This window comes from Syngnathus typhle, linkage group LG19 (genome assembly GCF_033458585.1).
Source record: "Syngnathus typhle isolate RoL2023-S1 ecotype Sweden linkage group LG19, RoL_Styp_1.0, whole genome shotgun sequence".
NCBI lineage: Eukaryota > Metazoa > Chordata > Actinopteri > Syngnathiformes > Syngnathidae > Syngnathus > Syngnathus typhle.
This window is the reverse complement of record NC_083756.1, coordinates 5453173-5470253: the sequence shown is the minus strand read 5'-3', so window position 1 is coordinate 5470253 and position 17081 is coordinate 5453173. Positions and strand designations below refer to the sequence as shown.

Genomic DNA, 17081 nt, shown 5'->3' with positions numbered 1-17081 from the left:
TAACAGGCGCACTCTTAAGAATGTCCTGCAGTTTTGAAACAAAAATATGCAGTAACCAAAATACTCGGTTTCCTTGAATACAACATCTTCTCTTTGAGACCGAGCCAGATTTCAAGACCTATGCCTCCAGGATGATCAGTGATGACATCATGGTCCCATTACAACAGACAAATAAGTCTGTGTGTTGTCATTACTGGGTTGTGACCGGCTAAGAGCATTTTTACAGGCACTCTGTCTATGTCTGCTGGCCTCTACAAGGTTTTATTAGGTCTCACGGGGAACACAAACAGGTTTAGCTCAGGTGACTGAACAAAGAAGACCACTTGTGAAATTCTGCATGAAGGACACTTTAGCTAAATCAATGCCCTGTAAAGGCCTTTTATAAAATGCAAACAAATAGAGGAGCCTTATGTATGATCTTGTTTATTTTCTGGTGACATGTCAAAAACTTAATGTCAACATTTAATAACATGGTTATTTTAACATAAAAGCTATTTTATAATCACACTATTCACGTTTTGTGTCGCTGTTAATTGACACAAGCCTCTTTAATCTCACAAAAGTATTTTTGATCATCTTTTTAAATTCTGAGAACAATACCACGATCCATGCAGCCCAACCTTTTGACTTGTTTAGATTTCAAATTTTCCCCAAAGGTATTAATGTCATTGAAATTCATTGGTTCAGTCTGTGAACTCTAACCCTAACAAAATATGCAAACACTCCACTTGTGTTGTTTGGGATAAAACTGTCATGCAAACAAAGAAAAAAAATCACACCTCTATAATATCTCCATAAAAAAATACGGATCCACCAAATCGGTGGGTGAGGGAAATTCAATTACGTGCCCAGTACACACTGGCTGAGCTATTAATTAGAATGAACTTTGAACTTCATGATACAGTTGCACCCCAGAGATACAATTTAGAAAATTGTGTTCGAGACACAATACGGAATCAGGGACCACTGGATGCTAATGACTTTTGGACAACACTGTAAATCATCGGGGATCTATTATCGTTGAAGAATTAGCAATTAGGATTAATTGTAAATAAGTTTAAAGGTCACTCACTCATTGAGAAAGGTCAGTTAACTTATGAGTTGACTTCCATATAATTAAACTTCTTCGTCATGCTGCTGAGACACAACAGAAATATTACAGACTGATAAACAGGCTAGCGATATTAGATTGAAAAGCATTTTACTGGCAATAGGCAACATCCATGACTCCCACGATAAAACTACTTGAAAGCATTAACTCGTATTGTCTCGGTTGACCTAAAACATCAGAGCATATATTTAAAAGAAAATGTCATGTGTGACACACTCGGGTCATGCGTTACAATACAGCAGCTGCGTGTGTGTGTTCCCACTGAGCATAACTAAAGATAGAAATGAGAAAAAGGTAAGAAAGATGGCGTGGGAGTCATGTGTCGCATCTCCATCAATTTCCTCACCTGATCTCTTTCTGGCAAGAGCTGTAAGGGATCGCCTGTTTGCAAGATGAAAGCCACGATTCTACGCTAGCCGAACGGACCTGTTATTAGTTTATGAAATTGGGTTATCCATCATGTGAAAAGCCGAATGTGACCTCAAAGTCAACAAACAGGCAAAGTACATAATGTTAGTGACTCCTAATGGACTACTTTGATTTTGACTGACCCAACGGTTTGGAAGATCACTGAATGCAAATCATATTTGTCAGATATAATCCTTATCGTCCAAAATAAAACTTTTTTTTTTCTTCTATTTTGATAAGCTGTCTCAAAGAGAGGATAAGTCAAGGTGTCAAACCTTGCTAGCCTCCAGAATAGCAACGGCTGTTGGGTTATCTACCCGCTGCTGATTACCAGAAGTTGATCAGCAAAGCAGGTTTCAATCGCCGTCGGGTTCGTTTTAAGCTTTTCCCATCTCCGTTTTGCATATTTCTGCGTAGAAGAACCCATGCTCACAGCCAAACCCCCTTCTCCCTCTCTTTCATCATCTTGTGAAAATGCATTAGGTACTACTTGCATGTCTTCCAGGCTTTTCATTTGAAGTATTGATAAAACACATACTGTACATGCAAGCTTAATCAGCTTGATCCACTTGATGTTGAGTTGAAGGAGAGGTGGGTCTATATAGTCCCCCCCCCCAACCCCACCTCACTCCCCCAACCCGCTTTGTTGGTCTGCTTGCAGGCTGTTTGCTTTCTTAAATGAACGTAATGGTACAAACGGAGGATAAATTGCTTTCTGCGTGCTCCATCTCATCACATCTATCCCACAGGGGCTTCTCTCTGAAGCGGGAGAGTAGGGTGGGAGGAAAAATGAGAACCGAGCATGAAAATAATTCACTTGCTTTGCCTTGGAGATACACGTTGCTATCTATGTCGAAAACCATGTGATAAGTTTGATGTACATTTGCTACATTAGCGCCTCCTGTGCTATCATCAGAGTACAGAGACCTTATTTTCAGGCATATAAGGTGCACAGTAAGGGAAACAAACAGCAAATGAGCGAAATATTATCCACTGCCAAATACTAATTCAGTCATCCGTTGTTGATCACGTGACCACAAACGAGAAAAACAACCCAGCAAACCAAAATGTAAAACGAAAAACAAGCAAATATTTGCCAGAACTTAAAAAAGGGTTAGTTTCTACTACTATTAAATTTACTCCCTTAGGGAGCAACATGAAGTTATTAGTAACTTATGAGCTGTTATTTAAGTCACACACAGAGGCATGGGTCGTAAAAGATTAATTTGTTTACCAATAAATTATTGAGAGGTAGAATTTAATCAAAGCTACAGATGTTGCCGTCAAAAAAGGACTGTTAATCTTCTTTTGATTGCAAAATAATAAATTACTAACAATAAAAATCACAGAGACGGGCTTGTTGATTGGAGACTTAATTAACTAACTAAGGATGAGAGAGAAAACAAAATTGTTGACTTCATAATGGCTCAGCAAGCAACTGATTGAGGCAGAACATCACGGATCACATTGTATAATTTAGCGGCATTAGTGGTCCGGTTAGACCAGATGCGGACATGCGGGCTGCTAGCTAGCATAAGATAGATGTAACTTGTCTTCTATTTTTTTACTTTGGACACGTGTACTAATGTTTACGCATGCCGGGAAAAAGACATATGAGGGTTGTTTTTTTTTCAGTTGGGAACAAATACTCCAAAACTCAAACTATCTTCCAGGAGTGATATCCATACTTTATCTGTCCTTCAAAAATGGAAAGTCTGTTCTTTTATCCTCTTCGGAAAACGCATTAGCAACCTCGTGATCAAATTTCAAGGCCGTGCAAGTGAAGGTTTCGACTTTAGAGAGGCTCTTGGGAAAAAAAAAAAAAAAGTGTTATTTAAGTGTCGATCTTTAGGTTCTCGCGCTCTCATCCTCCTGCCTGCTCGGCTCTCTGGAGCATCTGAGTTTCACAGAACTTCAAAAGCTTTGCACTGCTGAGCTCGATCAGCTCCTTTTTTTTTTTCCCTCCTGCCTGCTTTGCTCCCCCTGCTTCCTTCTACTACTGCAACGCTCTCTCTCGGAGTCGTGTTCGAATCCTGATGGGTAATGGGAGCAGCAGTCAATCAAATAACACTTTCAAAAGGTGATGCTTTGTTTCACGCCCGCCTCTCACAAATCCCTTGGAGGCTGGCACCTGTCAGGCCGTCGTGCTCAAATGCACCATCCGGTACCAGTTACCCAAACCCCGGGGTCCCTTGGCAGATGGAGGAGTTAACTCAGATGCCTGTCTAGAAATGAGGTCAATCCATTTTGCTCGAATGACCCCGTTTTCATAAACAAGGTGTAGCAAAACTTAAAAACATCATCATGCTGTGACTTTTAGAATGAAATTTGATAACTGTGCTATATAAAATTGAGATAAAACTTGACGCAAAGAATGAACTTTTATTGGGCTCTCGCTTTTATTACACGATCTAATTGTCCAAACATGGCTGGTCTTGTCCGCTTTAATAACAGAGGGGCTTCTAATAAATTGTCAGCCACAGTAAAACCTAATAGGGCAGACTGAGCATGATCCCCCGGTCTTGCTATCGCTAAGAGTTTATATGACAAGGTCATTCCATCTTTACAGTCATTGTGACCTTCCCATCAGTCCACCATTACCAAAGGTCTATTCGACAAAAACGTGTATATCGAGTTATTTATCCCGCCGCGGCTTCGTCTTATGATCTAAAGAGGTTAAACAAGTGGGCAGCTTCAAAACTGAATCATGGATGAATGCTTTTATAATGACATTAAACCAATGTACATTTGTAAGACACTAAAGAGCAGCGACTTGCAAAACAACAATAAACAGTAACGGGTAATTGGAGCCATGTGGACCTAATCTCGTCAACCATGGGTCTGGTAAGTGTCTCTAATTAGTTAAATGGACCAAGGAGAAAATCCTCCGCCTTAAATGAAGCTGCAATGACAATTCACGAGCCAATGAAGGTCATCTTACAGTCTCCGAATAATTAATAAACAACTTTGACAAACTCAACCATCTCTGCGGCCCCCCCATCCATCATCTAACTTGCCCATTCCTGACAGACAGTCAAACAAGAAGACATGAAACAGCATAGACAAAAAGATAACATGTGATCTCTAATTGGGTCTTTTGCAAATTCAATTCCACATTGTGCCATGCATGGCTAAGTTTCCGATCCCCCAATAAACCCATGGAAATTAAATGTCACACAAAACTACAAAAATAGGAGAGCAGAAGCCCAAGACCCTACAAGGCAAGTTCTTTCTGAGTTATTTTCTTTAATAAACCAATTACTGTCAGACACGATGTATTAACTAGTGTAATGTATTTGGATTTCAATTCAAAAATATTTGTAAAGGAGGGGGGGGAAAGGAAAGAAAAACATTAGCCAGATGGTCAGAGGGAATTAATAATAATAAATGTAATCGGAAGACGCTAAACACAATTAGACTCCTCTCAGGGAAAGAACCAAATGTTTTCCTGAGGAAAGCCTTGGAGTGTTTTTGAGAGAATACTGCATCGCTGGAGCTTAAATTGATATTTAATAGAATCATATCCATCGCTGTCAAAAAAATCTTTATTTTTGGCAGTGTAAAAACTGGCTTTAGGGGAAAAAGATATTTCCGATAGATAGCTGTAAGATAGTGATTCTGTCCTGAGGTTACAGACTGTCTGCCTATCTACCTGAACTGGCACATGTATTGAACTAGTTATCAGTTTGGCCAGATAATCGTGTCATTTCTGCTGTAATTGACTTTCTACAGGATATAGGATGGGGGAAATAGATGGCGAACGGATGGAGGATGATCCTTGAACAACATTATTAAATACATATACTGCGGAGCTGTTATCTCCTGGTGACACACACGTACATGCACATACACACACACTCAACTCACCGAACTAAGAGCAACTAAGTTGATTTCGAGTCAAATAAACTGCTCTTGGATATGTTCTTTGCATATACTTATATAGCTAATGTGTACACGCATTAGCCACAACAGGTGAGTACAATCGTACAATCCAGCGTCCTAGAAGCCAGTGATTGGAAAATGAAGCTTCAAATTTGCTTCATGAACCAGTTGTTGTATTTCTTGACTCCTCTAGATGGCACTTTTTTTCAACGTTGGGCTGGAAGTACACTAACTCGCAATTTCTTAAACACTAAGAGTAATCTGCTAGTTGTCAAGTATTGAGGATTTGTTTTCCGTGACAAGTAAAATGAGCAAACACAACACAGCTTAGATGTCATTGATGAAGTGTACATAAAGTAAATGGAGTCATTTGAAGCTCCATAATCACTTTAGGACTTACCCGTCTGAAGATGCAGGGCGTCCATTGCGGGGCTTGTTGACCTGAGCATAGAGCGCCTCTAGAGGCGGGTTGTTATTTGGAAGACTGGCGGAAGGAGGGCGGCTCTGGGGGCGCGAAGGAAGATGGTACTGGTGTTGACTGCCGTAAGGATCAATGCTGCTGCTTTCCACCGACGAGTCCCAAGACCCGATGCCGGCGTAGGTGTGCTCTTCGTCTGAGCTCAACGCGGAGGGGCTGATGAGATCTTGAATTTCAGCATATTCACGCTCTTTTGCCTGCTTCTCCCTGAGCTCACGCATCTTGGCCTGGATTCTAGGATTAACAAAGTAATTATTAGATTTATATTTTTTGTTGTTATGAGGATAATGAGGAGAGCTAGAGGGAATTTAACAGCAGCCACCCGACTGCTCACCCGTTCCAGATGTTGCATCCCTGTCGTGGGGTCGCACAACAAGCATGCTATCTCCCACAGGCGTAACACATCCCTAATACCTTAGGTCACAAACGACCTCTGACATCCACCGCCCCCGCCTCCCCCCACGCCTGCTCACGGATGATTGACACGTTTGAAACAGCCCTTGAATCCCCTCCAGCCTTTCTCGGTCCTCCGTGTCTTTATTTTAATAACAGTAATCATATTTCAAACAATCACCATTTTTCAGCGACGGATTAACCCAATTCCCACGTCCGATTCATAGACATCCTTATTTATTTCCAGCCATCCCAAATCCCATTTGCTCAGCATTATCTATAGAATTACATTTTGATGGAGGCTTAATGTGAAGTTGCATGATATGTAGTCATCGGTCATGCATTAACATGGCTGTCCTTTTGTTTTTTGCATGACCACAGTGCAGGTACAATGTGGAAGTCATTAACAACATAGTCGTGCCACCAGGTCAGGGACACGATGAAGGGACAGAACATAAGTCTCATAGCTTGGGGAAAAAAAAAAACAATTCCCCAAATCCCTTCCACCTGCCATCTGGCTGAAGCGATGTCTGATCTCTGCTAGGAAGGACTCGAAAATAGTGTTAGCAGAGGTTCACGGAAGTCTGCTGGGATTCAATCCCCAACCCTCTGGCGTTTTATGAGCTAACCAGATTCATAAAAATGACAATGTTGACATTTGTAATGAGATAATGGCCCTTGCCTGGCCCGATGTCGCAAAGCACAGAGACCTTCCTGCAGCGTATGTATTTCTATTTCTTTAATATGAACTAATAAACATGGCATATATACCATTTTATTTTCATTTACTGTCAATATTATTGCAGCGGAATTTTTCAAACACACGCTTTTTAGCTTTTATTGGCAAGAAGAAAGTGCCAAAACAATCGTGATATATATGTGCTGTTTAATTGTGTAACGAGAAAGCCAAATCTTATCGCTTCGGACAAGAAAGTACTTAACTTGTACCACAATGAACTATTAATCACATTCTAGGACACTTTTCCTGAGAAAAAAAAACAAAAACAAGAGTAGAACCGTGTCAGTTCACAAAGTCTTTCCATTGTCAATGTTACTGGAGCCAAAAACAGACTTTTGTCAATGTTTAATCAACCCGATAGAAGTCAGGCAGGGGACAGAGGATGACCTACTCCCTCGGTACTTTATTTATTTTCAAGTCAACACTCTTAGAAGTTTGAAAGACTGCCTTTTCAGTATGCATTGTTACCGCAGTGGATGAAAAAAACCAGAAGGCTGTTGCTCTCTGACTTTCTCATCCGCACTGAATAGATTTTTTCTTTTCACTGCACCCTCATCAAAACACGTTCTATTGTTGTGAAGAGCAGATGGAGGGCGGGTATGTATATCTGAATTCAATCAAAGTGCGGCAAATGACTCCTTGCAGCTGTCTGTGCAGAATTACAAACTCCCAGATAGACCATCTTTTTCTGTTGACACTTGGCCCATAATAGCATAATGCAATCATAAGAGATAATTGTTCAGGTTTCAGGGTGTTCATCTACAGGGGAGATAATCGTATTAACTTGCCTTAGGTATCAAAATCATTCTAATTGTAATCACAAAAATAATTACAATGGTAATCACACTTCCCCATCAGACGGTTCACGCTTCCTTTGAACTTATGGAACTTAGACTCGAATGGGATACAAAAATAATGATGCGGCGCGAGAAATTACGAGAATAATAACAGTGGGGCCACTATGCACGCCGATTTTTTGTTCGATAGGGATTTCCCAATTGCACAAGGCAATCGTGTGCCTTTAAGCAAATTGCTTTTTTAATCTTCGCCACAGGTGAGAGGTGCTGTTTTGCTAACTATTGGTTGCTTTGTTTGATAAAGGATTGCAAAAAAAGATTACCTGACCAGGTTATTTTTGCCCAGAAGACAAATTAAAAGAAAGGTGCCACTGCCGGAGAAAATGGAAGACAAAAAAAAAAAGCTCGCTCTTTGGTGGTCTGCGGGGAACAAGGGACGAGGAGAGGCACAGTGAAGTGCTGGCCACTGATTAGAAGCCAAGCGGAGCCAAGCTGATAAGAGAGAATGGACATCATAATCTGCTGCCACGGAGAAAGACAGAGAATGTAGCTCTCTTCAGGCAGAAAATGAAGAGGGAGCATTGTCAACTTGTCGTTTACGTGGCCCCACTTTGCCCGGAAAAATAGATTCAGGGGTAACGTGTGCAGAGATAAGTCAGAAACTGATAGAGGCTCCAACAACACCACACATGCTCTCTTTCTTTCTTTCTTTCTTTATTTCTTTCTTTCTGCCCCTCCACCCCCAAGGCCTTAACAGGGAAGCGGATGACAGAAAAAGATTGCTCGTCCAATCAGAAAGCGTGTTGTCTCCACAGTCTCGTTAATAGGAACCAATCTGATAAGCGTGTCCACTAGCATAAAAGAAGCCAGAGTGACGGCTGCCGGTACTGGAGCGAGCAGATATAGATCGGGCTAAACCCCCACAGGCGGAAGTCCTGCCTTGATGAGACTCCAAAGAGTTAATAAGCTCCACTAGCAAGTGTGCCAGAAATGCAGCAAAAAAAAAAATGCTACTGATGGTCAGCTTTCATCAAGTCAAAACAGATTGCAAATGTTTTAGATGATTTCACCATCATTCATTTAAAAGTGGTTGGGAAAATACAATACAAGCCTTGGGGGACACCTCGCGTTGAATTAATCAATCAGAGGTTGGAATCCATTCCGTTAGCCCTGAATCATAATTCTTCATTTTAGCAAGCATATGAAGTCACAATCATTGGGACTCACTTGCCTGGTTGACTGCTCTTTGGAACACACCGAAGTTCATTTCCAAAGTGTCAACTCAATTTAATCACTGACGATAAATCTGAATTAGAGCTGCAAGTCTACCCGGGGTCGCATTGACCCCAGGAAGTGCGATCTGGAATGACATGCAGTAAAAAAAGAAAGAAAAAGTCTAAATATCTCTCTATATATTTTTTTATATATATATGAAAATATAGTCTATAAACATGTAGCAAATTTCTGGGCCCAGCTGAACTTGAATTCTTTCAATCTGGACCCGGCATGATGGCAGGTGGGATTATTATTAGCCTCTGTGATTTCCCTCAGGATTCGCTTTCCACTAAGCGTAGGACAATCCGGGCTTGGCTGGGTGATAGGATTTGGGGGCAGGTACAAAAGAATGGAAGAATTGGGTGTGCCTGGTGCACAGGGAACCGGGACTGGAGCTCACGCATGCAGAACGGAGCGAGAATGAGAATGCGGTGCAAGACAAAGAAATGGTGACAGCAGTCAGGATTTAAATAGTGTGTGTCCGTTTTAGGGGTGGGGATTGCACTTATCTCGTGCGCTCGATGTGTCTGTGTTGATTTTGCCGCTTAGCATGACAGTCGTTTTGGGAGGTGCTCAAAGGAGATAGCCTTGGCTTCTTCTCCGGGGCCGACCAGTCTCCGGGGCACGCTGAGGAAAATGTGTTGGGACCTCAGCCAGACGGGGGTTGCAATGATGGCGGGAAGAACCTTTGCTGCATATCTGAGCCAAATACCAGAGAGGAAACTCCGAGGTCTTTCTAAGCAAGGCCTCCAGATGTTTCATTCAGCAGAGAAGAGAGCCATTGTGAAGGTTGTGCATGTGCGTGTACCGCATTTGACAGCCTTCCACCCTTCTCTTCATTTGCCGAAAAGAGAGAGTGATATGAAGCCCTATTGTTTCTATTCAATTAGCTGTTATTACCAGCGGCTGTTTGATCGGCGAGTTCATTTAGTCGATGGAGAACAATGAGGCAGCAAGCTGTCTTTTCATTCCGCCTGCATTAATATTGCCCCCCCCCCCCTGCTAGAGAATTCAACAGGGCTCATCCGCAAGAGATGAGGCTAACCCTGCAAAATCCATCCCCCACCCTCCCCTCCCTGTCCACGAACACAAAGCTAAAATGACTGAATATGAAGGGCCAGTAAGTTCACGAGTGATTAACAGCACCGGCGAGCTGCAGCGTGAGACAAATGTAGAGCCACACTGATTTTGCTGAAATAATAAGCATGCCAAATCCACTCGGGGATGAGCAAGCGCCATTAGGTGAGCTCGTCTCAACAGCACAGGCAACAGTAATACAGAAGTAATGAATAAAACAATCAAGTTATTGTTACTGTTTATCTGTACAATGTATACTTGGGCATTATTTCTCTTCGTAGGAGATATGTCCTGACCTCTCTTGTTCAAGCCTCATCCGCTGTGACTCCTCCTCAGATACCTGCACATCTTCAGCTTTGGATTTACTGGAGGCCCTCCTTTCTACTCCTGGCTGTTCGTTACTGCGGTGCTTCCCAAACCTAAAAAAAAAAAAAGCCAGCCAGCCACATTCAATTCTCTGGTATTTCAGAGTCGCACGTCACCTCCTTTATCCAGAAAAAAAAAAAATCAGGTTAAACTGCTCGGAAAGGAAATTAAAGTGTCAAACTGTCATACTCTTCAGGTTCAGTGTGTACCAGGGGGAGACAGATGACAACACAGTCTCCACTATTTGTTGGTCTCATTCATGTGAATACAATCAAAATGCATGTCATTAAAAAGTGAAAACAAAAGTGCACCGAAGTCCAGGCAATCGAAAAAATATTTTCAAAAGATAAAAATGGCATTCTGTCACCTTCCAGAGAATTGACAAACAATAAGAGCAGTGACAGTTGGAACAAACTAACGGGAAACCCGGGACGGATGTGACTTGTACTGCAACGTTGCAAAACTTTTACATTTTAATCACAGCAGTTACACACGAGTGGTGGTAAATCCACGACAGCTTTACAGTGAAGTGGGAATAAGCTGAGCCGATGATCGTAAATTCCTGAGAGAGTAAACGGCAGGAGGCCTGCAGGCTCAAAATGATGAGGAATGGGGAAATAGAAAAAGGTTGTCCTCATATTTAGTGGAGAAGCACAAACTCATACGCAATATAGAAAACTCTACAATCGAACGACATCGACATCATAACTCAGCAATTCGCTTGTCGGCAGTGAAGCTATTTGACCGTTTTAAAACTGAAAAAAAAAAAATAGCTGAATTTGGGGCTGGGCAAGTATTCATGGACCGGGAGAACCCCCCGTGCATAAATGTTTAGCATTCCATTTTTGCCAAACATCAGCTATCTAAAACGGACTCCTCCTTGGAAATGGATCTTCTTTTACTCTTTTAAAAACAACTTCGGTCTGATGGACGATTTTGTGCTCGTGCCGAGGAGAGGTCAAGGTGATAATGTTTGGCATCTCATCCGCAGACCGCATGCATTACCTAATTAATTAATCAACAAATAGCTCCAGTATGTAAGAGTCAGTAATTTATCACGGCTGCTATCTATCATCTATCCATGCGAGTTTTTACCGTAACACCCCAAAAAAAACGTCTCCTTTCAATTCTTCCCCTGAATCAACACTGGGCGATTTGTGAGTGTCAAACATATTGGCATTTTCGACAGAACCAGGGCATCAGCAGCAATAAAATGAAAAGTGACCCCCTCTTTACTGGCAGCCTGAAACATCCAAGTGAAAGACAAGCACTCCATCCATCTTTCCACTCCCTATAACGTTTATCTTGTTCAGAGTAGTGGGGAAGCTGGAATCCATCCCATCTTAACTCCAGGCAGAATGTAGCCTTGAACTGGTTGTAAGATTTAAATGGAATTCAGCCACACACCAAAGTCACTTCTGCAGCCTTTATGATGAAGTATAACAAAAAATAGTGAAGAGCAAATTATTTGGGTTAAACGGTGCCAGCAGGAAAAACCCGATTCAGTCGTTTGGCTCTCTTTTTTTTTCTTTTAACTGGGAAAATAGCATTAATCATGCTGTATTGACAGAGAGGTTGACATGGCTTGATAATAACATATTGATTAGTAGCTGAAATACACAGTTTGAATGACAATGGAGTCTTCCAACGTGATAAAATGAGTGCTGTAACTTTTAAAACAAACTCTTCAAACAACAGATGAACTTTAGTTATTTCATCTCGAGTGGTTGGTGTTTGCTTTGTGTGGTCCAAATAGATTGTGATGATGTGGAAAAATGAAACTGGGGTTTGGTTTGTATTCACATGGTACACATTTCAGACATTTCAGACAAAGTTATTATGTGAAATTGCTGTGTCTTTTCTCACATGGCCACAAGAATGTAAAACAGGATGGCGATGATTTGGTGTATGCAATAAAGCAGCAACAAAATGGAGCAAAAGGAATAAAATGCAGCATACAACATGCATGCGTCAATTAAAATATGTGGAACCTATGATTGTTATCAGATGACCTTGACCAAAACTCACGTTCGATCTGCACGTTGTTGCCATGGTTACCACTACCAAGACTTCACAGAGCAAATTAAGGTGAGCATAATGTTCCTGTGATTTAAAAAAAAACATTGCAGCAAATTGTACATGACCTTCATGCAGTAATAATTTGAAGTAATAGTTTCGAGACAGGCCCGAAGAGATAAACCACATATTATAAGAGAGTACCGTATTTTCCTGACTACAAGGCGCACCTAAAAACCTAAAGTTTTCTCAAAAGCCGACAGTGCGCCTTATATATGGACCAAATTCCTAAATTTAAACTGGCCCGAAGCTTTGTGTCATGAAATCAATCATAAGTGCCCCGCTGAAGACTATGAATCATGAATCAAAAAGACTATGGATCATTATTTTGTGATTATAAAGTAACTTGTTGCGTCTGAAGTTGAAATAAAAAAGATAAAATGGAGAATGATTTGATTTGGATTAAAAATCTGACATGATGCATTAATGGTGCGCCTTATAGTCCGGTGCGCCTTATATAAGGACAAAGTTTTAAAATGGGCCATTCATTGAAGGTGCGCCTTATAGTCCGGTGCACCTTATAGTCCGGAAAATACGGTATATATTATAAGACTAATGCAAAAGTAACTCCATTGAGTAGACTTGTTTGATAAATAATTGATAAAAAAATGAAAAACATAAATAATAAACAAAAATAAAATATGAACAGATTTTTTCAATCCAAAGCGTTCACATTTAACAAATGGGCTTCATTGGTAATTATATTTACAGTAGAGCAAAAAAAAACAAGTCGTGCTCACATCCTTAGTGTATCCATGTAAATAGACCATCACATCCCCATAAAGCTCTACTCTGCTCTTCTGCTTGTGACTAACTGGCCGTGCTACTGTTTAATGATCCATTCTTAAGCATCTATCTCACTGAGGCAAGCAGCAGTCAACTGAAAGTGATGAATGAGTGCATGCGGGGTTCTTCTCCAAAAAAAAAAAAAACAAGAAAGATGGAGTGAAGAGCTCGCAACCCAACGTAAAGATAGCGACCGCGCAGCTGGATAACATGCGCATGTGATCAATGAGATAGCCAAACGTTGAAGGTAGATAGGCACGGAGAATATCCATGACCTGTAGGAGTCACCCGCAAGCTGCAGCGATGCGTCATTCATCATCTCTTGGCCTGATAATGTCTGAATTGCCATCAAGCCTCATTTGGACTGTATGCAATCTTGCACGTGTCAGTCATACCAAATAGATTCGATGCTTTGATGGCTACTAATGTGATGAAACTCAAGGAATAAAGTAGGAGCGTTCAATTTGAGTGTCACGCCTCGCCAATATCTACCAACTGCGGCTCATAAAAGAAATGTATTTCAAATATAGTCAGTCAGTAGATTTCTGAGCGGGGAGAGCTATAGCAACATTGAACTGTAATTCCACTCCATAAATCACAAAGAAAAAATATTTTGAGAAAGCAACATGGGACTCGGAACGCATGAATAAACAGTATCCATCCACTGTATGTGAGTAAGTGACGAGGAGATCATTTCAAGGACGGTCGTTTGGTTTCTGCTTGGCCAACCTGAAAGTTAATCCGAATCTTCTAGGCTGGAGCTCCGACATGCATTTTGGGCATTTGTTGCGGTGAGGCTTGAAACAAAAACTTCGATTTACTGTTTCACCTTCAAATGAGTATTAGAAAGTAAACTCGATGGTCTTGTTGTCAGAAAATGTGAATTGTTGTTTGAGAAGACTTGGGACGACTGATGGCTTTTCAGTTCTGGGCTAAATGTGTTCTGAAATAGTCTGGAGAAAAACAGCAGGGGGACATATATGAAGGGGTGAGAATGGGATTCATGCCGGGTGGGGAGGCAGTATGTACCGCATCATGGAGGCATGAAATGTATTTATTCATGATTAGGCCTTGCACTAGCAGGAGCGAACACTGCAGGCGATATCTTTGACGGTTCCAAAACAAGCCAGTTGAGAACATTTTGGAGGATATTCGTGTGCTCCTCAAAGAGCAAAAGCCATGAATATAAAAACCGATTAGGATGTCAACTCATCTGATTATTATAAAACAATTCAAATGCATTTAAATGTTCTTTGTAAAGGTTGCAAAGTTTGTCATTACAAACATGCGCAACGTTTCTATTTGTATCAGGAGCGGTTGCACTCATTTTGTGTCACCATCTCAACGCACATACATGCACAATGAACGATTTGTGTTTTCTGATTTGTAAACAGCTTGCACAATACAAAAAGATGAGTTCTCGCGTCGCCATAATTTGCCTTTAATGTTTCTCATAAATCACAACTGTGAGTTGGGCTTGTTGTTTTGTTTAGGCGATGAGGAACATTTGAAATCCATGACACCCTCTGATTAAAGTCTCTCATTACAACACAAATAAACAATCCAGATGTATTCATACTTCAATTTGTTAAAGTGTGCGTCCATAGTAAACGGGGAAGCTTCTGAAGGACAATTTGCATGGAAACACCTCGGCGGGAGATTCGCGTGATGGTATTGGCTTCTCTATGTGCAAGCATAAAATCATACATGTGTGGAGACAAAGACATTTGACTACGTTTAACCAACCTAGCGACATGCACAAAGATACAAGAATAGGGATGAGAATAGCAGCCAGGGGGGGGGGGGAGGTGCTGTGGATTTTTAGTTGAGGAGCTGCAGTTGGCAGCTCAGTCCGTGACCCAGATACGGTGCGGCACACTGCATTCCTAATGGTCCATTTTGATCACTGACACTCTCGTTATCCACAAGCCGGCTGCTGCTGCTCATCACGGGCACGGAAAGTCGGGATTCGGCAGACACGGTATCCAAAATACAGTATGCTTGGTTCTTTTGATGATGGCAACTGCGACGGTCAGTGTATGACAGAGAGAGGGGGGGATTACCTGAGCACACTGTCGAGTTCGATATGTATAAAAAAAAAATGAACCAGTGGACGTTTCGGCATGATGGCCGCCATCAGCCCCAAGGCCGTCTAAGAATATTCCCAGGCTGAATTTTTGTCCCAGTACATTTTCTAAAAACAAACTGAAGACGACTATACGAGTCAATAGCTGTCCTATTTGTAAGCTGCTCAGCTAAAAAAAAACATTCAAGGGCATTTGTGTGTCTCGCAGACTGACTCTGAAATACAGGCATGGACACACACTGGTCTAAATGTTGCATTTGAGTCTGTCGAAGAGAGAAGACAGCAGAAGCACTGATCCGTGATATAAAGCCCCCCCTCACGCACCCTCCCCGGCATCCAGAGGGAGACGAGAGAGGTCTTTCTGTCAATGCTACGATGAATGTACAGGGCAGATGGGATGTGAGGAGGCGGGGAGGGATACGGGTGTGCATATTGAAAAAGGAAAAAAAACAAACATGTGGGAGTGACAGTAATTGTGAGTAAAGTGAAGACAACTGAACATCCCAACCAGGGTTTGATAAATAACCCTGGACACATTCCCGTCAACAATTTACTGGTAACAAAGATATTGCGACTGTCTAGTATTTTTTTCTACAACAAACGACCTTCAGGGTTAAAATAATGTCAGAACGGCGGAAAATCACGGCAAACACATCAAGACGCTGACAAGGCCGGCGTTTAATTGGGTGCCTTTGATGGAAATCAAGGATGTAATCCAACATCGATTGATATTCCCATTCTGATTCCAAAGCAATTTTCACGGCTTATTCTTTTTCGCACCACAGTCATCGCATACATGTTGAGATGTACGCATCAGCAGGTGGGAAGCCATCGGATGGGAAAGGTCATTTCAGCCAAAGGCCCCCCTTTCATTACACGCTAAGCCACGTGGTTGGGTGAGCAGACTAGCAATGAGTTGGACAGTAGCGAGGCTAAATAAATAGATTCTCTCATACGGATTTTGACAAGGGTGGTTTTGCGCAACGATCCCTTGGGTCTTGTATCATTAGTAGTCTAAGGCTGGGTGCACCACTCCACTTAATTTGAGCTCTTTAATAACAGACCGTGATGCCTCGGAACGAAGGGCCCGCGAACATCGCAGCTCGAGAGACATCTCTGGATCTTATTTCAGGTCGACAAGATTTCAGATTCAATTAAATCTGTCTTGCAGCACCGTCTCTCCTCACACACAAAAGCGGCCGCCCCCGTGCTTCAAGGTCTCGATTGCGGCGCCGTGTGATCATTCCAAACCTAATGACTGCGGGTTTGTCTCATGTAGGCCCGTCGATGCCCGATTTGATTGGACAAAGGAATCGGCTTCCCCCCCTCCTTAATCCGATCACTGAATGTCTCTGCTTACATTTAAACGCAGAACTGAAAGTGGTGTGCAATTTGTCGAGGCCTGCTTCCAGGTTTGTAAAACAAGTCCAAGTTGTGATGGACACAATATTCATACATTGTTCATCACGGGAGCTTTAATTCAATAAAAAGGTCCACCATTTTCCAGTCTAATGTGTGTTTGCATGTGATGTAATTATAAGTGTTGCATCCCCACAGTTATTTTTCACATTTACTACACACATTATGATGAGCGAGGTGGCGCCAAA

General features: G+C 41.7%; 1 protein-coding gene across 3 annotated transcripts in view; it reads right to left on the bottom strand.

Annotated features, from left to right (window-relative positions):
• The window catches only part of LOC133143525 (partitioning defective 3 homolog), a 126645-nt gene that overhangs the window by 24564 nt on the left and 85000 nt on the right, over nt 1-17081 (bottom strand). For 2 of the 3 annotated variants that reach the window (XM_061265478.1, XM_061265480.1), the window contains 2 exons: nt 10457-10579; nt 5802-6113 (listed from right to left, as the gene is read on the bottom strand). In XM_061265478.1, the coding sequence (XP_061121462.1) occupies nt 5802-6113; nt 10457-10579 (435 nt within the window). The remainder of the gene's footprint in view (nt 1-5801; nt 6114-10456; nt 10580-17081) is intronic. The other variant, XM_061265479.1, reaches the window with a different exon arrangement.